Genomic DNA, 27,441 nt, shown 5'->3' with positions numbered 1-27,441 from the left:
AATAACATCCACAAATAAACAAAAAGACAAATGGAAACAAATAAGAACAAATAAAAAAAAAAACTCACCCCTCAGGTTTATTTGCATCTTACACGGTGGGTTTTATTAACAAAAAAATAAAAAAAGTAATATTTTGCTGGCGTCAACAAATTGACATACAAAAACACTAAAAAACAAATAAACATTAACTACTAAAACATAAACTATTATAATAAAGATACAAAAAAAAAGTAAAACAAATTTTAAATGAATAAATAAATAAATAAACGTTTTGTTTGATATATTTATTTATTAGCACTATGGTTTAATGTACATTACTCAGACTAAGAAGCATTTTTAAAAATATATAAAATTCACTCATTTACTCACCCTCTTGTCATTCTATACGACTACATTTTTATTTCTTATGTGTATCTTACACAGTGGATTGAAAACACATTTTAATAATAAAAAATAAATAGATTTTGCGGATGTCGATCAATTAACACACAAAAACACTAAAAACAAATAAATGAAAAAATACTACTAAAACAAAAACAACTAAAATGAGATACAAACATTAAAAACAAATATAAATAAATAAAGGTTTTATATATTTATTAACTCAGACTATGAAGCATTTTTTTTTAAAATATATGACATTTAAATTCCATAAATATTTATACCACCCACACAAAATTGTCATAATTTACACACCTTCCTGTCATTCTAAACTAGACTGCATTTTATTTTATGTGTATTTTACACAGTGGATTGAAAACACACTTTAATAATAAAAAATAAATAGGTTTTGTGGATTTCAATCAATTAACACACAAAAACACTAAAAACAAATAAATGAAAATAAACAAGACAAATTAAACATGAACTACTAAAACAAAAACTACTAAAATTATACAAAAATAAAAACAAAAATAAATGTTTATATATTTATTTGTTATATGTATACTCTTTAAAAATACTTTAAAAATATATAAAATTCAAATTCCAAATATATATATACACACACCACCCACTTAAAACAAAGCATGAATTTTATTTCTTATGTGTATCTTACAACAGTGGATTAAAAAACACACTTTATAAATAAAACATAAAAACAATAAATAGATTATGGTGATGTCGACAAAGAAACTACATACAAAAACATTAAAAACCATGTCCAAACATGAACTACTAAAACAAAAACAACTAAAATGAGATACAAAAAATAAAAATAAAACTTTTTCGGCATCATTTCTCATCATTTTCTCTACATGGATCGTCTTCAGCGTCACATAATCCTTCAGAAATCATTCTAATATGCTGATTTGCTCAAGAAACATTTATTATTATTATTATTATTATCAATATTTAAAACATTTGAGTACATTTTTTTTTTCAGAATTGTTTGATGAATAGAAAGACCAAAGATCAGCATTCACAGTATCTGAAATAAAAGCTTTTGTAACATTTCTATTTCAGTAAATGCTGTTCTTCTGAACTTCTGAAGGATCATATAACTGAAGTAATGGTGTAAAAAAATTCAGCTTTGAAATCACAAAAATAAACTATATTTAAAAATATATTCAAATAAAAAACTGCTATTTTAAATAGTAAAAATATTTCAAAATTGTACTGTTTTGGCTGTACTTTGGATCAGATAAATGCAGGCTTGGTGAGCAGAAGAGACTTCTTTAAAAAAACATAAAATCTTACAGTTCAAAAACTTTTGACTGGTAATGTATATATACACTTCTACTTACATATTTATTTGTTATATTTATTTATTAGCACTATGGCTCAATGTCGTTCTAAACCTCCCTTCAATAGTTTTTTTTTTTTCTGTGAAACAGAAAAATTGGCCCGCTTTTCTTCTTTTTTTTCCCCCTTTTAAAAAGGTTCAGTGTTGAATTGGTTCCCTTTGACTTTCGCTGTATACAGAATATCTTCTAAATACACTATATCTTCGTTTCACAGAAAAAAAATACAACGTCAAAGGCATTTGGAACAACATAAATGATGCCAGAATTTAAAAAGTCTGGATAAACTATCCCAAGGAAGAACCCAATGCCTCATTTTCCATTAATATCATCTAATATATGCCACGCAACGTATCCAAATACCAGCAAATTCCCAGTTGGGATCTTACACATTGGAAACAGTCATTATTAGCTTACTAAACGTTTTTATTTTTTTAGATATAATGTGCTTAATCTCGCTTATGGAAGACTGCTGGCAGTAAATGCCCACTGATGCACTGGGCAAGATGCCCATGTGTAGCTCTGGTTTCAGGGCTGGTCCAGGTGCCCAGCGCCAGCTGCAACAAATGCCAGAGCTTGGGGAGTCATTACACAGCTCGCCCTCTCCCTCTACAGACAGGTCAACTCTAGCAATTTGTTTTTCCTGATACATTTATTCAGCATAAATACCACCGAGAACTTAAACACAACATCTACATCTAAGCAACTTGATCTAAATCTGGAGGAAATATAAAACGTTACCAACATGTGCTCAGGTACCAGATAAAACCTGCTATTGTCTTTTTCTTACTGCTGAACTTTGCATGAATAGGTAACAGAGCTTTCAGATGTTTTACTGAACGAGTTATTTAAGACCAAGGCTGTTTATAATAGATAAGCCTGTGCTTATTATGACGTCACCAGCCCTGTTTAGCCTTTGTTAGGCCTTATCTTCCTGCCTACGGTCCAGGTCCCACCACACCTCCTACATGGACCCAGATTGTGCCCAATTTAGAGGACAAGCTCGAGTCACATGAGAGCCGGGAATCTGTTGTCGCGTCAGCTGCCCTGATGAATGATTCCTCGCTGTGCAATTGTTTGGAGCCACACACTCATCCAAGCACACTTAATATACACAAGCTCATATTTCAGCACAGTGGATTACAGCTAGAAAGGATACACAAAAACTTCCACCATGGTGGGACGGGAAACAGGGGCTTCCCAAGGCATTTGGTCGATTATGACTGCAATCAGCATTTTAGTATTCGTGTGATATCTTTTCAATCCTTTGTTTGGCTTTGTTCAGGTTGCGTATTATAATCATCTACCGAAAGTTTATTTTCAGTTCCTCTTTCAGTTCCTGCATGGTTGAGAGCCAGTGACACAATGAAACAATTAGACAAAACACAACTGTACTTCTGCTGGCACGTTTGTTATGTGCAAATTCTTTGAAAACACTTGACAAAGTGCATAGTACATCATGTGAACAGAAATATAAACAATAAATACTTATATTACATTTTTTTAAAAAGATAAATATTTAAATATTCTTACAAAAATAATATTATGTATTAATACTATTAATCATAAATATTTCTAACAATAGTAGCAGTAGTTATTATTTTTTTTTTTTTATTGTCATGTCAGCATCTAAGGCTATATTTCTAATATATATTATATACATATATATATAAACACACACAGTTGAGGTCAAATGTTGACTTATACAGGGCTCGAAATTGCGACCATTTTGGTCGCATATGCGACCAAAAATTAACCTGTGCGACCTCAAATTATATTTGGAAGCATTTGTGCGAGTGAGAGAAATGAGTGTGGTGCGACTCGATTTCAAAACTGTCGCTATCCTAACTACTGCAGTGCACAGACTCTGTGAGCTGATACAGTGACAGGTTCGCCGATGTCTCCAACATTACATAACTATTTAAGTTAATCTTCACATTATTACCTTAAATGCAGATTTGAGATATTAGCCGGCAGGGCTCGTAAAATCGCTAGCCCGACGTCCCTGGGCTCTTGTGTTTCCAGTCGGGCTACCAGAATGTTTCACCGGACTGTCAGACGTACTATCGTGAAGCAGAAGGACTTCTGCAGGTCCTTAAAACTCCTCAATTTATTTGTATCAAATGCAAGTCCATAAAAAGTTATAAACATGTAAAATGGTATAAGAAAAGTCTTGATTAACGTATAAGTTTAAGAGACGGAAAGTCGATCGCGATAGGTTTGGATAAATCTTCAAAAAGGCAATGATGTCATTGAATAAATATGCAAGCTGTACGTTTGAAAGTCAAAACGCGGCACGGATGTCTTCATATGAATGTATCTGAAGGGAACCGACTGTCCTCAGAAACGTGTCGTTTGCATTGTCAATTCATGTCTGATAAAACGTTAGTGCTGATTTGTGTACAGCCGTTACTATGGAAACCGTATTATTTCAGCGCTCTTAAAGCGCCCCCTCTTGACAAACATTAATTTTTATTTCTAATACATTTTTTCAACTGTTTATGGTCAAATTATTGCAATTATAGATCCATGTGTAAATGTGAACGAATTTAATGTGCCTTTTAAAAATCTAAACAATTAAGTAATACTAATGTTATATATCTTATATAAATATAACAAATTATATACTTGATTTATCCCTTTTAATGGTATAAAGGTTGAAATGCCATTGTATTAGATATTTTGTTTTTGTGTCTGTATCTGAATTATAAATCATGTAATTTTATGGCTTAATATTCTACCGTACATTGTCCAACCCCAGCTCTTTAAAAAAAAAAGGGTCATAAATTGCCTTAAATTGATATTTTAAAATGCTGCAGCGACACTAAATGGTGAAATAAAATTCCTTCCTTGATATTTGTGTATTGAAAACATTTTTGATTGACATTTAGACTCCTATCTGATTTTCTATATTTATTTATTTTTATTTTTATTTTTTTTTTATTTTTATTTGGGCTAGTTAAATTAATTTTTGGGCTATCAAAATCTGTTAATCAGAATCGGCCATGAAGAATCAAGATCGGCGCATAACTAAAAAGAAATTGGGTGCTCCTAAATTTTTTGGGATGCTCCTAACTTTTTAAAGTTGGGAGCACCAGTGCTACCAAGTAAAAAAGTTAATTTCGAGCCCTGTTATAACTTGCAGAATCTGCAAAATGTTATTTATTTGACCAAAATGCATGATATTTTTTATTCAGTACTGAGCTGAATAATATATTTCACATAAAAGATGTTTACATATAGTCCACGAGAAAATAACTGAATTTATAAAAATGACCCTGCTCAAAAGTTTACAAACTTCGCTTGAAGGATGAAAAATCAGATAATAGCTGCCTACGAGCGGTCTTTATAGGCCTAGACCACGCCCTTTTAGGCGGGAAGCTACGAAAAGGGCGCGAAGCGACGCAAAGGGCGCGAAATGCCCCCATTGGATCTGGCGTCAGGCCTCGCTCTATAGGCTGTTGCAGTTGCCGCAGAGCAGCCAATAGGCGCGCAAGCTGTTTCGCCTATGTCTGTATGCTGCTGCAACGCGCTTTACATTATTTCAAAATTAAGGATAATTTTTGGCTTCAATATCTCGCAGAAAAGGATTTTCCCGTAGCGTAAGATACTTACGCAGTACGAGAGACCTCTCGTAAGAGAACTCTTGATTCCCAATACTGTGTTGATACCTGAATGATTTTTGTTTAGTGGTGAGCCCCTTGTTTGTCCTGAACAGTTAAACTGCCCGCTGTTCTTCAGAAAAATTCTGTAAGTCCCACAAATTCTTTGGTTTTTCAGCATTTTTGTGTATTGAACCCTTTTCAATAATGACTGTATGACTTTGACATCCATCTTTTCACACTGAGGACAACTGAGGGACTCATACGCAACTATTACAGAAGGTTCAAACACTCACTGATGCTTCAGAAGGAAACACGATGCATTAAGAGCCAGGGGGTGAAAACTTTTTGAATTTAAAGATCAGGGTAAATTGAACTTATTTTGTCCTCTGGGAAACATGTAAGTATCTTCTGAAGTATCTTCTAACTTCTGAAAGGCAGTACAAAATAAAAAAAAATATATGATATGAACAAAATAAGAAAAATGTACATATCTTCATTGTGTTCAAAAGTTTTCACCCCCGGCTCTTAATGCATCGTGTTTCTTTCTAAAGCATTAGTGAGCGTTTGAATCGTCTGTAATAGCTGCATAAAAGTCCCTCAGTTGTCCTCAGTGTGAAAAGCTGGATCTCAAAATCATACAGTCATTGTTGGAAAGGCTTCAAATACACAAAAATGCTGGAAAACCAAAGAATTTGTGGAACCTGAAGGATTTTTCTGAAAAACAGCAGGCAGAGTAATTAATTCAGAATTTTCATTTTTGGGTGAACTAGCCCTTAAGTCAGTTAAAACATGGGCTAATTCTTTGAGAGGTTTGCAAATTCTCAGCTGAACTGAACCAGTCCAATTCTATGGATATTAGTGAGCAAGAAGAACACAGGAAACTCTTCTAAGAAGAACTTTTCTGCCAAATCCACACGAAACACAAATCAATGGCATTGACAAGCGGAGTTCCTGCCATTTATCACATGCATCTTCTGTCAGCCCCGAAACGAGTCCACAGCCTGACTTAATAGTCTGTGTAAATGCTCCATGCCAAAAAGAGCACTTTATTAGGGTGGGAATGTTTGCTTTTAGATTATCTGACATAGCGTTCCTGGCTTGATATCAGTACAAGTAGGAGGAAAATAAGGCTGGAATGGACTAACAGTCTGAACCAACCCACAACTTATAAATAAAAACACACACACAAAAAAAAAAACAGGTTCATGGCTGTACTGAAGGCCTTCCCTGAACGTGTTCTAAAAACCTTGGTACAACCCACCTTTACAAAACACACAAATCGTGTAAAAGAAAAAAATATTTTCCTTTAGCTGCCTCCTTGATGAAACAAAAAAAAGTTTTCCAAACTCTCACTGGTTGCGAAAGCAGCTCAAGTCATAAGAAGTAATCATTTTCCAGACACTTTCAAAGTGACACCAGCATAATTATGCTGGCTTCCAAAATATATCCTTTCGCCAAATTTTATGGCAAAAAACTTTATGGAGAAAAGTCCCAGAATGGAATGAGACAAGCTTGGTGAGAAAATTAAACCAGAATGCTGAAAGAATTGTTCAATGATTAGTTCACTTCAGAATTTTTTTTTTTTTTTTGATAATTCACTCACACCATGTCATCCAAAAAGTTAATGTCATTCTTTCTTCAGTCGAAAAGAAATTACGTTTTTTGAGGAAAACATTCCAGGAATCTTCTCCATATAGTGGACTTCAATGGGAGCCAATGGGTTGAAGGTCCGAATTGCAGGTTCACTGCAGCTTTAAAGGACTCTACACAACCCCAGTCGAGGAATAAGGGTCTTATCTAGCAAAACGATCAGTCATTTTCTGAGAAAAATAAAAATGGATATACTTTTTAACCACAAATGCTCATCCTGCACCTGCCCGACTTCACACATTAAGTAGTAATAATTTTTAAAGTAATAATTAGTAAGTAATCTTAGTTCTACATGTTCTAATGAGTAATATTGTTTCAAATCAAGAAACAGGTTTGTGTTGACTCATAATATTAACAATACTATAAAAAAAATGTCTCTTAGAAATACATTTGACAATAGCCTGAGTTAGGATCCAGATGCAGATTTACGTTCATTATCAAAATCAGTAATATCAGTAAAAATGGAAGCAACCTCATTTTTATATGGTGAAATTCAGTTATTCTGACTGAGGGTTTTTCTTTTAAAGAGAGAGAGAGAGAGAGAGAGAGAGAGAGAGAGAGAGAGAGAGAGAGAGAGAGAGAGAGAGAGAGAGAGAGATCAAATAACTAGCGCTACTTTGTTTCATTATATCGAACATTTATCAAACACTTGTTATCATTTATCGAGAAAATTTATACTGTGCGATAATTACTGTTATCAATTTATTGCCCAGCCCTAGTACCGACCCAATGTTTACAAAGCGAACATGCAAAAAAAAGTCAAACACCCTTTTTTCCTTTTTTGTAAAACAACAAATGTCATACAACTTTGAAGTTGGAGGACAAAATGAGATGGATTTTTTTCGCCCTACACTCTTAAAAATAAAGGTTCCAAAAGAGTGCATTTGCAGTGATACCATGGAAGAACCATTTTTCGTTCCCCAAAGAACCTGAACAGTGAACAGTTCCTAAAAGAACCATTTTGAAGAACGTTTTAAAAATCTAAAGAACCTTTTTTTGAATATAAAGAACCTTTTCTGCATTTAAAAGGTTTCATGGATGTTCAGGGTTCTTCATGGAACCATCAATGGCAATAAAGAACTATTTTTATTTATTTTTAAAAGTGTACCATAACTTTTTGAACCAAAGTTCACAGATGAAGAACTAACCGCGTGTGACCTTTCCAACGTGATTACGTAATGCGTTAAGTTGGGGGCAAGCATTTGTGGTTAAAAAGTATTTAAATGTAGAATTTTTTTAGAAAATGAATGATCGTTTCGCTAGTTTCGCTTATTCCTCGTCTGGGATCGTTGGAACTGCAACTTGGACCTTCAACCCGCTGATCCCCATTGAAGTCCACTATATGGAGAAAAATCCTGGAATGTTTTTCTCAAAAACCTTAATTTCTTTTCGACTAAAGAAAGAAAGACATAAACATCTTGGATGACATGGGGATAAGTAAACCAACCCTAATTAAAACACACCTGAACTAGCTAATCAGGGTCTTCTCACTCACTAGAAACTTTGAGGCAAGTGTGCTGGAGTTGAACACACTCCAGAAGCAGGTTTGGACACCCCTGTTTTAGTTTGAAATCCATAGTGCAAAACCTTCAAAACAGTGGCTACTCACCAATTCCCAAGCCTGTGCAAGTGCCCGTGTCCAAGTCTGTGCCCAGGACGCTCCAGCCTGCCGGTAGAGGCAGATGTCTAAGAGCCAGAGCCAGAGTATCATCCAACCTCTCACACTCTTTCAGGGGGATCTGATACTCGTCCAGAAGTAATGCTCCTTCTGTCTTCCCAGCTGCATTGACCAGGAACTGGGCCATGTCCAGGGCGAGGTCTTGAACGAACTGGAAGTGATCCTCAGCCACAGGGTCCACCGAGCCTCCGGGCCGGGCCTGACATAGCGTGACTCGCACGGTCTCACTGCGATCATGAGCTGTTATGAGACAAAAACAGCAAACATAGGAGAGTCTGATTTTTATTTTGTATCATGTTTTTTATGATTTTGCTGATATCCACAAGGTGATAAACTAATACAAATTAAAAGTAACAATTAATAAAGAATAAACGGACATACTTAAATGAACAAATTAAAACACAAATGATAAATTATATAATTAAAAATCTATTTAGAAATCAATAATTAATATAATGAATTTAATTTAAAAAATGAATTTAAATTACATTTTAAATAAACAGATTTTAAGATATATAAATAAATATATATATATATATATATATATATATATATATATATAGAGAGAGAGAGAGAGAGAGAGAGAGAGAGAGAGAGAGAGATCTCTGATATAAATTAATATAAATAAATTGTAAAATTAATATATTAACAGAGAGATGGATAGAATAATTAATATTATAAATAAATAAAATTATTATTTTAAATAAACAGATTTAAATAAATAAACTCATATTTATAGCTTTGATTGAAAAAAACATGAATAAATTGATTTTTTTGTGATTTTGCGGATGTCCACAAGATCTCAGACAGGAATATACATATACATATATACACACACACACACACACACACACACACACACACACACACACACACACACACATATATATATATATATATATATATATATATATACTCATATATTAGCTTTGACAGAAATCAAAAATTAATATTATGAATAAATCATAAACTATTTGTGATTTTGCTGATCAATAATAAATAATTCAAATAAATTGAAAAATGTTTGTGATTTTGCTGATAAACACAAGATCTCAGACAGAAATCTTTAATTAATATTATAAATAAGTTCAAAAATAAAATAATTTAATTATTTTAATAAACATATTTAAATAAAAAATATATAAATAAATAAACATGCCACTAAATTTATAGCAACACAATTTTAGCACTATTTATTTATTTAGATTGGAGAATCAGGGAACAATGAGTATGGAGCTTTTCTTAAAAATTCAAATTCTAGTCAAAACATTTTTGGTGCAGTTTTCAGACTATGAAGAAATATTTATACCACCCACCAACATTTCCAAGACTTTGTCAACAATAAATCAATTATGACTAAACTAACTAGCCATTTATCTCAAATCACACAGGGAGGTCTCCTTTAAATCATCTTCACACTGATTTAAAAAAAAAAAAAAAGCTCAATATTCTGGCAGCTACGCATCAACAGATGAACAGAAGACGAAGTGCCTGTGTTTGAGCGGAGATGGATATAATTACTGAGAAATGTTCCTGCATTAACACTACTCATGTCCATTTCCAAGAGTGAAGCAGCCGGAGACAGAGGTGACATACTATAAAAACAACATTCATAAACAATTAGAACTTCTCCACGAAGGCTGCCAGGAGGCCTGTCTTGTTTCACTGCAGTTATGAGATGTCATTGCGACAACACACATCTCAAAGACAGAGCTGGTGTGTAGATCCACACATCCACACTCACCAGCAGCCAAAACATCTCAGTGGGACATCCGTCTTGGTTCAAAGCACTTGAGCCGTTTTTGCTGATAAAGTCTTCTTAGCAGCCAAACATTTGGAATCAACCAAAAGTATGGACCTCCAGCAGAGAGACAGAGGGTTGAAAGTGTACCCTGGCAGGCCGACAGCGGCGCACCTGAGGCGGACGATAGTAGGGCCATTCTTCATGCGCTCTTAATGCATTGCTGAAAAGCTTTCAAGTGCTCAGCCGGAGTAGTGATTACAAAACCGGTGCCAAACGTCTGCGCTGGATTCCATAACACTGTATCTACTGTGACCCTCTGCGGAAGTGCTCTGGGGCCGCGGATGAAATTTATTCCTTTTTTGACTTTGGAGACTGGCTAAATTGCACATGTGGGGGGGCTATTGTGTTTTGGTTTTTATTTTTTTTTTAAAACGGAGATATGATCGCAATGCTACTAGTTCCATGAAAAGCAAAAATTTCTCAATAACATCACTGGTTACAAGATAAATCTTCAGTTTATTACAGTAGTGCATTGTGCCTGTTAGTGGACGGTTGCTCAGGGTGTTGTGGGTGGTTGTTAGGGTACCACTAAGTCAGGGATTCTCAACCGGTGGGCCGCAGCCCACTGGTGGTCCTCAGTGATCCTCCAGGTGGGCCGCGAGATGACTTAAAATTAATTTAAATATTATCCTAAAATTGTTTAATTTGATAATGTTATAAATTAAAATGATCAAATCACGGCCTCTCTCGTGTTCTGTGATTGATTGCCTTGGACTCGGCGCAGCAAGCCTATCGCACTGTTAAATGCAGACTGAACGGCAGCTCGAAACTACCAACCAATGCACGCAAACTTCATCAGAGACCTGCAAGGGACGGACATTTTAGTCCCACACCCGCCCGCAACATTCATGTTTTGTCCCACTCCCGCCCGCAAAAGCCCGCATAAAAGTAACCTATACCCCGGCGGGAATACAGGTCTCTACTTCATCTCTTGGCTGCATGAAACAAGTTAAAGGTAACTTAAATATGATCAGAGTAATAGTAACAAACTCGCGCGTTATGTATGACACTTTTGTATATCGGAGTCTAGGCAAGCATAAGTCCGCTATTGATTCACAAATTGTTCATGCTTTTTATTTTTGAGTGAAATTTCACAATATTTTCGCACAGTTGTCAAAATGAATGTCCTGTGAGTGTTTTATAATGGATGCTCACCCATAGAGGTGGATCTTGTGAGGGTCAGTGGTGTTTATGCATTTTTGAGCACCAGCATAAACAGTTTTAAAATGCATTTGCTGTATTTTTCATTTGTATGTTTATTTTATAATGGATACAAACAGAAGATATTCAGCCAGTTCAGTTCAAATGGACAGGTTCAGTGAGTGGTATCTCCCTGTTGAATGTTTGGCAGGTTCACTTACTTATGAAAAAGTACTCTGAAGTTGTAAAGAATGTCTGGATTAAAGAATTCAGGAGCTTTAAATCTGTATATGTATATGTATGTATGTATATATATTAGTTAAAAAGTTAGAACTGAGCAGAGGGATTTCTTTTAAATTCAAAAGTATAGCTTTAATTTAAAGTTAGTTTTTTTTTGTTTGAGGTTTTTTATAACATGCAGTAGAAGAATAAAAAGGCAAAACAAATGTTTTGGTTAATAAAAAAGGTTTAAAAATAAACACCTTTAGAGGAAAGGTCAGGCATAGGGGGGACTTGCAAAATTCACCTGAGAAGGAGGTGGGCCTCGGCATAAAAAAAGGTTGAGAACCCCTGCACTGGGCTGGTAGGATGTTCTAGGTTGTTGCTGGGTAAATGCTTACTAGTTCTTACATATTGCCCAGGTCTATCTTTTTTTTTTTTTTAATTAAATGAAATATACAAAAAAATAAAATAAAACTATCAAATTAAGTAAACAAAATAACAAAAACAGAAAAAGAAACCCTCCCCTACTATCCCTCAGATAAACAAAAAATAAATAAAGATAAAAAACTAAATAAAATAAAATACAAAGAAACCCTTCCCTACTATCACTCGGACAATTAATAATAATAATAATAATAATAATAATAATAATAATAATAAAGTAAAATAAAACAAAATAAAATAAAATTCCTCTGACAATTAATAAAAGAAAAATAAAATAAATCAAAAAGACAAACAAAAAACAGAAAAAGAAATCCTCCCCTACTATCCCTAGGACAAATAATAATAAATAATAATAATAAATAAATAAATAAGCTAATAAACAAAACAAACAAACAAACTGAAAAAAACTGCCCCTACTATCCCTCAGACAAACAATAAATAAATAAATAAATAGAAAAAAAAACTAACAATAAAATAAAAATAATAAAATAAAATAAAATAAAATAAAAAAACAACATAAAATAAAATAATAAAATATAAACAAATTACATCCATTGGACAAATACTAAAAAAAAAAAAAAAAAGAAAAAAAAAAAAAGAATAAAATAAAATAAAAAGACAAACAAAAACAGAAAAGAAACCATCCTCTACTATCCCTCAGATAAATAATAACAATCCGCTACTAATAAAATATAAAATATATAAAATTATTAAAATAAAAATAAAAAACAGAAAAACTCCCTCCCCAACTATCACTCAGGCAAATAATAATAGAATAGAAATAAAATAAAATAAAATAAATAAAAAACAACCCTCCCCCACCATCCATCAGACAAATAATAAAATAAAATAAAAAGACAAACAAAAACAGAAAAAGGAATCTTCCCTACTAATAAAATAAAAAAAAATATATAAAATTAAATTAAAATTAAAAACAGAAAAAGGAACCTTCCCCTACTATTACTTGGGCAAATGAAATGAAATGAAATAAGATAAAATAAATCCTCCTCTACCATCCATTGGACAATAATACAATAATATATGAAAAAAAAATTTAATAATAAAACAATAAGACAAACAAAACCAGAAAAAGAACCCCCCCCCCCCACCCCATACCTCTGACTAAATAAATAAATACGTAAATAAATAAATACATCTGAATAAATCTAAAAACAAAAACATCTAAATAAAAACATAAACATAAATATAAAAACAGCTAAATAAAAAAAACAAATGACTAACTGACTAACTAACTAACTAAATAAATAGTATGAAGGTCAAACAGAAATAGAAAAACAAACCCTCCCTCACTATCCCGGGACAAGTCTATTTTTTCACCAATAAAAATAACATGTATATGTTTGCAGACTCTTGTTATATTTTCTTCCACCTCTTTGGACATATTACTACATTACACAAGAATGTATCTGTTCATTAATAGCCATTCCTTGTCCATGAATCTTCAGAAGTAGCACTGGGACATTTGAATCAGCTCAAGCATGTGCTCAGGGCAGTTATACAGAGGTTGCCCTGTGGTAACTGGGGCAGTTTTGCGGGTGAATAATTAGGTGAAGCGACAACGTGCCAAGTAAGGCAGGGACCAGGTCCGGCATGACCGGAATGTAAATGAGTCGATCTCCGCAGGTAATGAGCGTCTGGTTCCAGGAAGAAGCTAACAATTATCAAGCCCTGATAAAATACTGTATATGGGCACGGACGTGGAATGTGTTTCGTGACCGCTGGTGTTTTAAATACTGACCTGGGCACACGGCTTGAAGCGTGACATGGCTGACTTTCAAAGTGCTGGAAACGTGCCTCTGGGTGGAGCCGGCGAATAGCAGGTAAAACTCTACATCCTCTTCATCCTCCACACACTCTTCCTCACAGAGCTGGACAGTCAACAGACACTCACCCTGAACAAGAAAAAGAAAACAGATTATATACAGCATTTACAGAATTATCTATTCCTATCTGTCACTATTAGGCTGAAAAGTAATTCAAATGCATTGTAAATTATGGCGGAAGTCTTTCGAAAGACTAAAAGCAGTACTGAAAACATGTTTAATCGGCTGTGGGTGTAGAAAATTACACAACGCAAAGATTCGACTCCTATAAATCATCATTACTGGATCCTCAAACAACAGGGAGGCATCAACACCTGTCCATTAAGAGGGACACATTTCTTTACAAACTAGTAGCGACAGAACGACAGCCTATATACATATCAACAAATGTTGAAAAAAAAAATAGTCTTCAGCTTTCCCCCACCCTCATAATTATAACTTTACTGTCATAAAAGTTGTGTCTGCGGTGGGTGTGTATGTGCGTGTAACGGCACTTTTTACTCTTCAGATACTTCAGATGTCACTTTTAATTTATGGTATTGTCAACCACAATTCTTTTAAAAGCTATATTATGGTAGTTATGTTAGTAACTCCTGTTTTTGGGTGGAAGGGGAACAGACAACAAAAAGCAAAGCAAAGCAAATCAAATCAAAACCACAAACAGAAATAAATAAATAAATACATTTAATAAATAAATAATAAACAGTTTCTAAGAGCCCTTAGATTATATAAATTAAAACAAAACAAAAAATAAATAAAATAAAGTTAATAAATAATAAACCGTTTCTAAGAGCCTTTAGACTTAGAATTTAATTAAATTATAGTTTGGAACAAAATGTATATTTACAAATAAAAATCAAATGATACAAAAAACACCAAAAACAAAAGACAACAGAAATACAAATATAAAATAAATTTAATAAACAAATAATAACAGTTTCTAAGAGCCCTTAGATTATATAAATTAATACAAAACAAAACAAAAAATAAATAAAATAAAGTTAATAAATAATAAACCATTTCTAAGAGCCTTTAGACTTAGAATTTAATTAAATTATAGTTTTGAACAAAATATATATTTGCAAATAAAAATCAAATGATATAAAAACACCAAAAACAAAACCACAAAACAAAAGACAACAGAAATACAAATATAAAATAAATTTAATAAACAAATAATAACAGTTTCTAAGAGCCCAGACTTTAATTATAGTTTTGACCAAAATATTTATACTCAAATAATATAAACTGATACAAAACAAAACAAAGCAAAACAAAACCACAACCAACCAAACAAACAAACAAAAAATAAATAAATAAAATAAATAAATAAATTTAATAAATAAATAAGTGTTTCTAGGAGCCCTTAGGCTTAGTATTTCATTAAATTATACAAATGAATCAAAACAAAAAAAAGAAAGAAAACACCAAAAAGAACACCACAAAACATAAATGCAAAGAAAAACATTAAAAAAATACAAAAATAAAACACAATCTAAAGTATCTAATTAAAGTTGACCAAAATATTTCACTAATGAATAAATTGATACAAAACAAAACAGAAAAGCAAAAACAAAACACCAAAAACAAAACTAACAAGAAAACTGAAAACAAAAAGAAATAGAAGAAAATACATTTAATAAATAAATAATAAACCATTTTGAAGAGCCCTTAGGTTTAGTATTTAATTAAATGATAAATATTTACAAATACTTAAAACAAAAAAGCAAAACAAAACCAGAAAACATAAAAGCAAAGCAAAAAACAAAACAAACAAACAACAACAGAAATAAAATACATTTTATAAATAAAAAATAAAGTTTCTGAGAGCCCTTAGACTTGATATTTAATATATATTTAATATCAATATTTAATATATTTAAATTATAGTTCTGACCAAAATAAGTATTTACAAAGAATACAAAACAAAACAAGCAAAACAACACCAAAACTAGAAAAACAACAATAAAATAAAACAAATTTAATAAATAAATAATAAACAGTTTCTAAGAGACCTTAGACTTAGTATTTAATTATTTTTTACCAAACTATATATTTGCAAACAATATGGTACAAAACAAAAACAAAAAACAACAGAAAAACACAAAACTACAATGACACAAAACAAAAAGTAAAAAATAAAGTTTCTAAGAGCATTTCATTAAAATATAATTTTGACCAAAACATGTATTTACAAATAAAAAAATTGTACAAAATAAAAAACACACACAAAAAAACTACAAAAATATAATAAAAATAATTAACAAATATTTACAAATAATATAAATTATACAAAGAAAAAAAACTGATAAAAGTAATAAATGAATAAAAACTGTTTCTAAAGCCATTAGACTTAGTATTTAATTGAATTACAATTTTGACTAACTATTTATTTACAAATAATATAAATATAAATGTGTGTGTATGTGTGTATGTAAACAATTCCGACAAAAACAAACAAAAAATGTTCATTTGGGCTGGAATATCACTCCCAGACTGTCTGTGCAAGCAATTCCTAATACTCTGTCACCCGACACTTGACACCAGCAACAAATCAGCAGGCGTGACAAGAAGAAAGTCTACCCTCCGTCTTTGATATCTTCATTTATTTATAGAATGTTTCTGAATGAAAGGAAACTATGAGAGTGAGAGTGACACAGACAGAGAAGGAAGCAACATAAGATTTCATTTTTTTTTAAACAAACAAGAAAGAAAGAGTGGCTCGACATGCGCTTGACAAGGCTGACTAAGCAGAATGACTGTATATACTATCTAAAACCGAAGTAACAAGCTAGTGCTGTATTCCCACACTGTATTTACCTAGCTACTATGCTAGGCCACAAAGTTTTGTCTGACACACAGGGCCTTTAGAGCGTGACGCAAGCAGTAGGACATCCTAGCGAGAGATGTTTTCATTGGCCAGGCTGCAAAAGCCACATGGTGCCCTTGCCAAATGCCAGTCAGCTGCTTTTTTTGGCTGATGATCACAGCCGCAGAGTGATTTCAGAGACACCACTGAATCCTCATCGTAAGATTAACTCTGGGTCTAGGAGAAGAGTCTGCAAAATATTTCTGCTGATATTTCTAGACCTAAAAGGTACACAGAAGAATGTTAAATTCTGATGTGCTGTGTCTGATTAAGTTATTTGACATTAATTTATTCAGAGTTTTATTAAAATACTAAATTAAATAATAATAATAATAATAATAATAATAATAATAATAATAATAATGACCCCATTAAATGAAAATAAATTTATTTTTATTTTTTAATAATAATAAAAATAATAATAATAATAATAATAATAATAATAACAATGACAAAATAATAGTAATAATAATGTTTTTTAATTCTTATTATAAATTCTTATTATAATTATTATTATTATGACAAAACAAATAATAATAAAAAACTGTAATTTAATGTAATATTTTTGGGTTGTTTATTATTATTATCATCATTATTATTATTATTATTATTATTATTATTATTATTATTACAACAACAAATAAAAATAAAAAAACGAATTCAATGTAATATTCTGAGGTAATTATTATTATTATTATTATTATTATTATTATTATGACAAACATAAAATAAAATAAAATTAATTTAATTTACTGTGGTCAATATTATTATTATTTTGGAAAATTTTAATAAAAATAAATAAATTCAATTTAATTTACTGGGGTTATTACTATTATTATTATTATTATTATTATTACAGCAACAAATACAAATAAAAAATGAATTCAATTTAATATGGGGTTATTGTTATTAATATTATGACAAATATAAATTAATGAAATAACACTTATTCAATTTAATTTGTGTTTATTTAGTTGATTGTTTGTTTTTCTTGTTTTATTGTTTTGACAAAATTAAATACATAAAATTAAAACTAATTAAATTGAATTAGAGGTATTTTCAAGTTTTTTTTTTATATATATATTTGTCAAAAGTACTAATCACTTAAAATATGTTTTAAACAGTACCTAGTACCAAATAATATCAACAACTGACAGATCTCAGTGTTGTTAAAAGTGAAAGACAAACTACTGTATGACAAAATCTCCTGCCAACAAAAACGTCCTTAGGCTCTAAACTTACATTACAAATATTCTAAACTTCTAAACACATACCCCTATTCTTGATGCTATGGTCAGTGACAACTAAAGAATAGGTGAACGTGTAAAGCAAGGACACAAATTACATCACAAGAAATCTTGAGTCAGTGTAACTAAGTTTGATTTCCTACTGGTTAAATCCCAGAGATTGGGAAGGGATTTTTATGGCCTGGTCATATGACCAACTTGCATGAGAGTTATGGTGACCCTTTGATCTGAGTGACATGCATAAAGTTTAGGAATCTGACTGCTACGTCCCAAGGCTGTTTACGGGTAACCAAGCCCACACTTTATTGATGACGCATACATAGGCCTCGAGAAATATGTAACTGATGGAAGCCATCTTCATATTAGAAACCAGAAACATTCTTTCATTGTAAATATCTTTTATTTTTACTGCTAACATGCACAAGTCAGTCACGGGACACTTTTAGAGCACGGCGGCCCAATATGGATAGCAGGTGCTGGACCAGGAAAAGTGCCAAAGGCGAGAGCATAAACAAATGAAACAAAGACCACCCTGGTGACTGTGTCAACTGTGTCCATAAAACACGGAGATTCAGATTCGACGATACCGGTCTTTGTGTGATCCTGCATCTTTGTGTTTATTGGGTGACTCTGTCTTATAAACAAACACAGGATTTTGGTTTTCAGGATTCATGGTTGATTTTTCAATCCATCAAATCATTAACGCCGCATGCAGGCCTGGAGATATTTTAAGGCCCATGTGTGCTAATCCTTGGAAGATTTTCTAAGCCAAAGATCTATAATACCCAGAATCCAATTTATCTTCCTCAGAATCTTTTGGCTTAGCTGAATATAGGATCCATCTTTTCAGGAAGCATTTTTGGCACCTGAAGCGGGCTCATGGGGGTTCTCGAAGTACTGTTGATACTTCGGTTGTTCGTTGGTCTATTTCAGGATCTCGCAAGTCGATGTGCCAAAGGAGGAGTGCCTGGCCTTTTCGCCCTGTGCTTAAAACAACACCCGGTAAGCTGCCTCGTCTGAGAGAGCTGTGGGAGTGAGAGACCACCGTGCATCTTTTAGCTACTTGCATTTAGCTCAATTTTATCAGAACAAGTTTAGACCAAGACTCAGTGCAAAAGCAAACTTCAAAGTGCAGCTTACGTTTCATGACATGTCTTTGCTTCTTTGGAAACCCCAAACCGCCATTCCTCTGTTTATAATTAAGGAGAGCAAATTAGCCTGCGTCATGTGTTGAACCGAGAGGGTTTCCTTCACATTAGCTTCTACTACAACCATGAAAGTAGTGAGTCTCTACACCTGCTAAACTATCATCAAAAAGATCTGATCTTCTTTAAACTAGCATAATTATAAAAAAAACATTATTTAAAACTGCTAATAAATGAAGCTACCTTTTGTTTATTTTTGTAGCTGTCATGTAGCTAAAACTTAGAAACTTACCAGTAAAAATGAAGTACAAAAATTGATTTAGCTTTTGTTTGCTTTTGTAGGTGTCATGTAGCTGAAACTTAGAAATTTAAGAATAAAAATTAACTACAAAAAATAATCTAGATTTTGTTTGTTTTTGTAGCCGTCATGTAGCTACAACTTAGAAACTTACCAATAAAAAGGAACTACAAAAATTAATCTACCTTTTGTTTGCTTTTGTAACGGTCCTGTAGCTGAAACATAGAAACTAAACAATTAAACTGAACTACAAAATTTAATCTAGCTTTTGTTTTTGTGGCTGTAATGTAGCTAAAACTTAAAAACTTACCAATAAAAATGAACTACAAAAAATAATCTATCTTTTGTTTGCTTTTGTAACTGTCCTGTAGCTGAAACTTAGAAATTTAAGAATAAAAATGAACTACAAAAAAATAAATCTAGATTGTTTGTTTTTGTAGCCATCATATAGCTAAAACTTAGAAACTTACCAATAAAAATGAACTACAAAAAATAATCTACCTTTTTAATAAAATTAATTTAAAAAAATTAAAATTAATTTAGCTTTTGTTTGTTTTTGTAGCTGTCACTTATTAAAAACCTAGAAATGTTGCCAATGAAACTGAAGTACAAAAATTAATCTCACTTTTGTTTTTGTAGCCATCATGTAGCTAAAATTTAGAAACTTGCCAATAAAAATGAACTACAAAAATGATTTACTTTTGTTTGTTTTTGTAGCTGTCATGTAGCTAAAACTTAGAAACTTACCAATAAAGATGAACTACAAAAATTAATTTAGCTTTTGTTTGTTTTTGTAGCGGTCATGTAGCTAAAACTAAGAAACTGATTGATAAAAATTAACTATAAAATGAGGTTAGCTTTTGTTTATGTAATTTTTTCTAGAATTTCTATAGTTAATAAGGGGCTAAATTCAAATGTGTCGAGTTTTGTTTAGAGTATAATCCAATGCGCAATGCATACATTTTGTTTCCATTTGACTCAATTTTCAAGCTTAAAATGTAAATTAAAATTTGAAAACAAACAGTACATTTGCGACTTCTGTGAGTGCATCAAGATCCTGACAATAAACGGTACAATGCCTCATCAAGCCATCCACCTGCAACAGCTAAACATGGAAAAAACCACACATGCGGCTTTAACCACACACATGCTAATACACACGAACACAGCAAATGCACCAAACCACAGCTGTGTGCTTCAGATACACACAGCGTATCATTGCAGCATCTGTGGCTTTAAAGTTCATGACAAAGGGCATATAAGAGTAACTGTACTGTTGTTACCTCATTTGCTGCTTATCTCATAAGTTTGCATTGATTATATTACATATGTTGTATTATTTTCTGGTAGATGAAATTAAGATGTTCCTCTCCATGGGTTCTGCAGGCAGGGTTTAAAATTGACACTGACCAGTCGCCAAATTACAGTAAATATCCGCATGTAAATAAAAATCATTGGTTATTACGAACTACAGCATTGTATGATTTAAGTATCTCTGAATAAGATCTCCAGTCAACAAAGTCACATCCATGGCAGGATGTTGACATTACTATGGATGCACAAAAACCAGAGTAATCTACATGGCCTGATTTGTTCAAGTAGAGAGGTTTGTTTTGGTGAACTGTTCCGGTCCTCAGCGTGGATTTGAAAATACTGTGGTGTCTTCGGTTAGACATCCTGCTGACATGTTGGCTTCTTTTGCCTAAAGCAAGTCTAATTAAAAAGGTCAGCACCAAAAAAAAAAAAAAAAAAAAAAAAAACATAATTACCCAGCACCCTTCCCCCTGATCGAAGACTAGAACATGCTGATGCAGCCTAACTTTAAGAATGTGAGTAAGCCTTTGAGCAACAAGATCTCATTAGAAGTTTCCATCAACTAGGGATAAGTCAGGATGGTCAACTAGTCGTCTGACAACCAAGGTCGACTATTTCATATTAAGGCTGGGGGAAAAAAAAATAAACTGATGCATCGCAAATCGAGAAATGATTCTGCATCGATTCTGAGATTTTCCGAATGCATCACAATACTGTCTGGAATTTATTCTGAGCTTAGCTTTCAACAGCAGATGTTGCTCTAATATAGTTTTTAACTGATTATTCACATTCGGAAAAACCTGAAAAATTCGGAAAATCTCAGAATCGATCAAGGATGGTCAGGATGGGCAACTAATCCTTTGACAACCAAGGTTGGCTACTTCATATTAGGGCTGGGAAACTAAATCGATGCATTGCAAATCGAGAAATGATTCTGCATAGATTCTGAGATTTTTCGAACGCATCACAATTCTGTCTGGAATTGATTCTGAGCTTAGTTTTAACAGCATATGGTGCTCTAATATAGCTTTTAACTGATTATTCGCATTCGGATGCATTCAGAAAATCCAAAAAGCTCTGAAAATCTCAGAATCTATCCAAGATGGTCAGAACGGTCAACTAATCTTTGACAAGGAAGGCTGACTACTACGTATTACTGACTACTACGCAAATCAAGAAATGATTTTGCATCGATTCTGAGATTTTCCGAATGCATCACAATACTGTCTGGAATCCATTCTAAGCGTAGTTTTTAACAGCAGAATGTGCTCTAATATAGTTTTTAACCCATTAATTCATATTCGGATGCATTCGGAAAATCTGAAAAATTCTGAAAATCTCAGAATCGATCTAAGATGGTCAACTAATGCTTTGACAACCAACGACTTCATATTAGGGCTGGGAAAATAAATTGATGCATCGCAAATCGAGAAATGGTTCTGCATCGATTCTGAGATTTTCCGAATGCATCACAATTCTGACTGGAATCGATTCTGAGCCTAGTTTTTAACAGATGGTGCTCTAATATAGTTTTTAACTGATTATTCGCATTCGGAAAATCTGAAAAAATCAGAAAATCCCAGGATCGATCCAGGATGGTCAGGATGTTCAACTAATCTTTTAAAAACGAAGGTTGACTTCTTTGTATTAGGACTGGGAAAATAAATTGTTGCATCGCAAATCGAGAAATGATTCAATATGCATCACAAATCTGTCTGGAATCGATTCTGAGCCTAGTTTTAACAGCATATGGTGCTCTAATATAGCTTTTAACCGATTATTCGCATTCAGATGCATTCTGAAAATCCAAAATGCTCGGAAAATCTCAGAATCTATCCAAGATGGTCAGAACAGTCAACTAATCCTTTGACAAAGGTGGTTGACTACTATGTATTAGGGCTGGGAAAATAAATTGATGCATCACAAATCGAGAAATAATTCTGCATCGATTCTGAGATTTCCTGAATGCATAACAATACTGTCTGAAATCCATTCTAAGTGTAGTTTTTAACAGCATATTGTGCTCTAATATAGTTTTTAACCGATTATTCGTATTCGGATGCATTCAGAAAAATTCTGAAAATCTCAGAATCGATCAAAGATGGTCAACTAATGCTTTGACAACCAACGACTTCATATTAGGGCTGGGAAAATAAATTGTTGCATGATCGCAAATTAAAAAATGATTCTGCATCGATTCTGAGATTTTCTGAATCCATCACAATTCTGTCTGGAAACCATTATAAGCGTAGTTTTTAACAGCAGATTGTGCTCTAATATAGTTTTTAACCCATTAATTCATATTCGGATGCATTCGGAAAATCTGAAAAATTCTGAAAATCTCAGAATCGATCTAAGATGGTCAACTAATGCTTTGACAACCAACGACTTCATATTAGGGCTGGGAAAATAAATTGATGCATCGCAAATCGAGAAATGGTTCTGCATCGATTCTGAGATTTTCCGAATGCATCACAATTCTGACTGGAATCGATTCTGAGCCTAGTTTTTAACAGATGGTGCTCTAATATAGTTTTTAACTGATTATTCGCATTCGGAAAATCTGAAAAAATCAGAAAACCCCAGGATCGATCCAGGATGGTCAGGATGTTCAACTAATCTTTTAAAAACGAAGGTTGACTTCTTTGTATTAGGACTGGGAAAATAAATTGTTGCATCGCAAATCGAGAAATGATTCAATATGCATCACAAATCTGTCTGGAATCGATTCTGAGCTTAGTTTTTAACTAAACATAGAGCATATGGTGCTCTAATATAGTTTTTAACTGATTATTATTTAGAAAATCCAAATAGCTCTGGAAATCTCAGAATTGATCCAGGATGGATCAATCCTTTGGCAACGAAGGTTGACTACTTCGTATTAGGGCTGGAAAGATACATTTTTGCATCACAAATCGAGAAATGATTCTGCATCGATTCTGAGATTTTCCGAATCCATTGCAATTCTGTCTGGAATTACTTCTGAGCTTAGTTTTTAACACGAGATGGTACTCTAATCTAGTTTTTAACCAGTTATTCACATTTAGATGCATTCTGAAAATCTGAAAAATTTGGAAGGTCTCATCTTTTTTTTTTTTTTTTTTTTTTTTTTCAAATTAGAGATGCAAACTCTCAAAGAGGGTTTAGCATGCTAACAGAATGAAACAAAAACAAAAATATGATGCAATACTTACATATAATGGGGCTTGCTGTGGATTCAGTTTCATGGCACTGGCCACTGCGGAAAAGAAAGAAAGTGAGTGAGTTAGCAACATGACATTTCTGAAAATGCAGAATATTTAATTATGCAAGTACAAACTAGCGTCTAAGCATCATGCCACACAACGCAGATCAGCTGGGGCTTTTAACAGACAAAACTTCGACCCTAATAACTATTAGGAGTACATTAGCTTGCCTACATTCATAATGATCACCCCCTTCCAGGTCCTTCCATTAAAAACCTTCAGTAAAAAATTAACTGCAGCTAATGAATAACCGGAAATCCATTATTTGCATCTGTTTCCAGGACTCAATAATAGAGATAGCCTGAGGTGTTCACTGATCACGTGCATGTGTCTTAAATGCCTAGCAAATTAAAACAATCAGATTTTTTTGGTATACTGCACAATGTTATGGAACTGTGAGGGTTTAAATGTCACAAAGGCTTGTTATTCAGTTGAACAACAGATGAGAATATACTGCAATTGCAAGAAAGACCAAAGATTAGAAGTATCAGTTAGAAAGGGTTGAAAATGACAAATCAAAAATGTTTTGCACAGCACAGGATGTAAATGAAAATCAGAGAGAGGAGTTTCTTTCTAACTCCATCTATTCTATTTTTCCTCCACACAAGGTTTCTCTACTAGAAGTAGAAGTTCTGATGCCAGAGGATATGCCACTCAGTGGAATCTTGCGGCTGGCCGCAAAGCACATTGCCCACCTGCAAGCTGCAAGAGGGTGTAACGCTTCACCCAGGCGTGAGTGGCAAAACCACAGCCCTTAACCCACAACACACGGCAAACCCAACCACTGTCAAACAGACATTTAGACAACACCCAAATCTCAGCTGACACACAAAAAAACACATATTAGCCAACAGTAAGATACAAATTTTAATGTGATGACTAGCAGCAGTCCCTAACACAGAGGGCTGGGAAATAAGTGACATTGGAGTGTTAACACCGCCCCTGCCTTCTGTTCACTAAGGATGATAAACCGCCCCCAACTATTGTTCCGTTATCTGCCCCGGGTGAGATATTAGCCTTTAGGAGGTCCTTGTGGTTATCTGAGGCCCCACTCCTAATGTGGACACACAGGAACAACGCATATACACACTACCAACACAAAGACATTTTACACACACACACACACACACACTAACACGCTCGTGACTAAAGTTCTGTTCCTTTTCTATAAATATTTAATTTTTGATTGAGCTCATAACAATGTATTATGAGATTAAATTTTTTGTGAAGGATATATGCGATGCTGTCTAAAATGTAAATAAAATGACATATTACCTTGTAGAACAGCCTCCATGTTGGGAACGTGGCTATGCTGCCTTCAAAATACCGTCTTTGTAAGCTCACTTGAAACAGAGCACAGAATTTCAGTTCTCTAAAAAGCAGAAACCCAACTCAAACCCACTAACAGAATAAGAGTACTGTTTTTGAGGAAGCTTTGAAAATTACAACATAACAGTATCTTATGCATTTTTAATTGATGAGGTAATCTCAGAATGGGTTGCAATAATCTCAGGAAAAGTGTACATCCAACATGGCGGAGAAGTTAAATAAGCATCTCTATTTAGCACTAAGTACCAACAAGGTTCGTACAAATAGTGTCAAATGAAATCTGTACCACACTACTACACTATATGTACTTCCAGGAATTTTCAAGCACAACTTTTTGGATTTTCAAGGACTTCAATCAGAGATCTCACTTATCTTTCAAATAAAAAAAAAAAAGAAATAGATGAAGAATATATTAATAAAAATGGAGAAGAGAAAAAAAAAAAAAAAATCACGAAATTGCTCCAAAATCGTGATCTGAAACAATCGATTCACCATACTTGCTTCGAAGTCCCGATCTAAAGCAAAATATTTGAAATCCACACTCTGAATCCCGATCTGAACAATGATTTGCAGACAGTCATTTCAGATCAGGATTCAGAGCGCAGACTGCAAATTATTTGACTTAGATTGGAACTTTGTGTATTGTGAATCATTAGGTTTAGATTGGGACGTATCGCAAATCATTTGATTTGATTCATTAAATTCGTAAAATGATTCACAAACCCATTCAGATCAAAATTAAATGATTCACGATACACACTCCAAAGTCCTGATCTGAATCAAATGATTTGCGATATGCAAAGTTCCAATCTATAGAAGTCAACATTTGAAGTGGATCAAAAAAGTTCATCAAAACTGTCCTAAGACAAGAACGGGTATTCTTTTTTGGTTTTAAAACAAATTTGATTAAAGGTTTTGATCCAATTCAAATGTTGACTACCGTAAATCCGATCTAAAATGATTTGTAATATGCGATTTGAAGTCCCGATCTAAGTCAAATGATTTGCGAACCCGCTCCTAAATCCCAATCTAAATCAAATGATTCGTGATACGCGATTTGAAGTCCCAATGTGAAACAAATGATTCACGATACATGATCCAATTGGAGAACTTCGAAACAGGAACCATTTTGCGACGCAATGGTTCAACTCATTCAGCGTTTTAAAAAGCTCCATTTTACCCATCACTACTGTTTTTTTTTTTTATTTATTTTTTTATAATTACAAGCGATGTCGCAATTTTGAAAATGAATGGCTCTTTTAATTTGATCTGGTTTTTGCTAGTGAATCGCTTGAAATTAAGAGATCGAATCAATCAGAGTAGTTCAACTCAATTGATTCAGTTCATCTATTCCTCTTTTCGCATCTTGAGCCATGTTTACACAACACTGTCAGTACTACTACTAGCATAGTCTGCTAGTTTTCTGACATTAACTGAAATAAGCAAAACAGTTATGGGTTTTTTTTTTAAATTCCGTTAATTTTGCGTTAAAAGAAAAAAATTCAACACTTATTTCATAGATACATTGTCTTGCAATAATTCAAGCACTTTTCAAGTAACTCTTCAGGAATATTTATATTTTCAAGGGTTATAAAGGCCTTAAATTTCAAAAAGTCAAATTCAAGTACTTTAAGCACCTTGTACAAACCCTGTACCAAAACATTTAATCAAACCTAAACTAAACCAAAATTGCTCGATATGTTTTTTAGCTATAGTTAATATTACTTAGGCATGAGCTTAGCAACATGCTAACTTCTGACTTCCGAATTGACTGAAATCCCGCTTAATATTTGTGTATTCTCTGCTTTTGTGCTTGGATAAGAGTCATCAGCTTAGCAAAATGCAAACATCTGGCATCAACCGAG

At 33.1% G+C, this 27,441-nt stretch overlaps 1 protein-coding gene across 1 annotated transcript in view; it reads right to left on the bottom strand.

Moving 5' to 3' along the window:
* akap13 (A-kinase anchoring protein 13) overlaps positions 1-25,541 on the bottom strand; it is a 110,244-nt gene extending 84,703 nt beyond the window's left edge. Inside the window, exons 1-6 of the mRNA XM_073831592.1 lie at positions 25,523-25,541; positions 24,943-25,068; positions 24,197-24,240; positions 14,045-14,198; positions 8,607-8,915; positions 8,313-8,315 (exon numbers count right to left, since the gene is read on the bottom strand). Coding sequence (XP_073687693.1) covers positions 8,313-8,315; positions 8,607-8,915; positions 14,045-14,198; positions 24,197-24,240; positions 24,943-25,068; positions 25,523-25,541 — 655 coding nt within the window. The remainder of the gene's footprint in view (positions 1-8,312; positions 8,316-8,606; positions 8,916-14,044; positions 14,199-24,196; positions 24,241-24,942; positions 25,069-25,522) is intronic.
* Positions 25,542-27,441: the final 1,900 nt, after the last annotated feature.

Source organism: Garra rufa, chromosome 25, assembly GCF_049309525.1.
Source record: "Garra rufa chromosome 25, GarRuf1.0, whole genome shotgun sequence".
NCBI lineage: Eukaryota > Metazoa > Chordata > Actinopteri > Cypriniformes > Cyprinidae > Garra > Garra rufa.
This window is presented reverse-complemented; position numbering and strand designations above follow the sequence as displayed.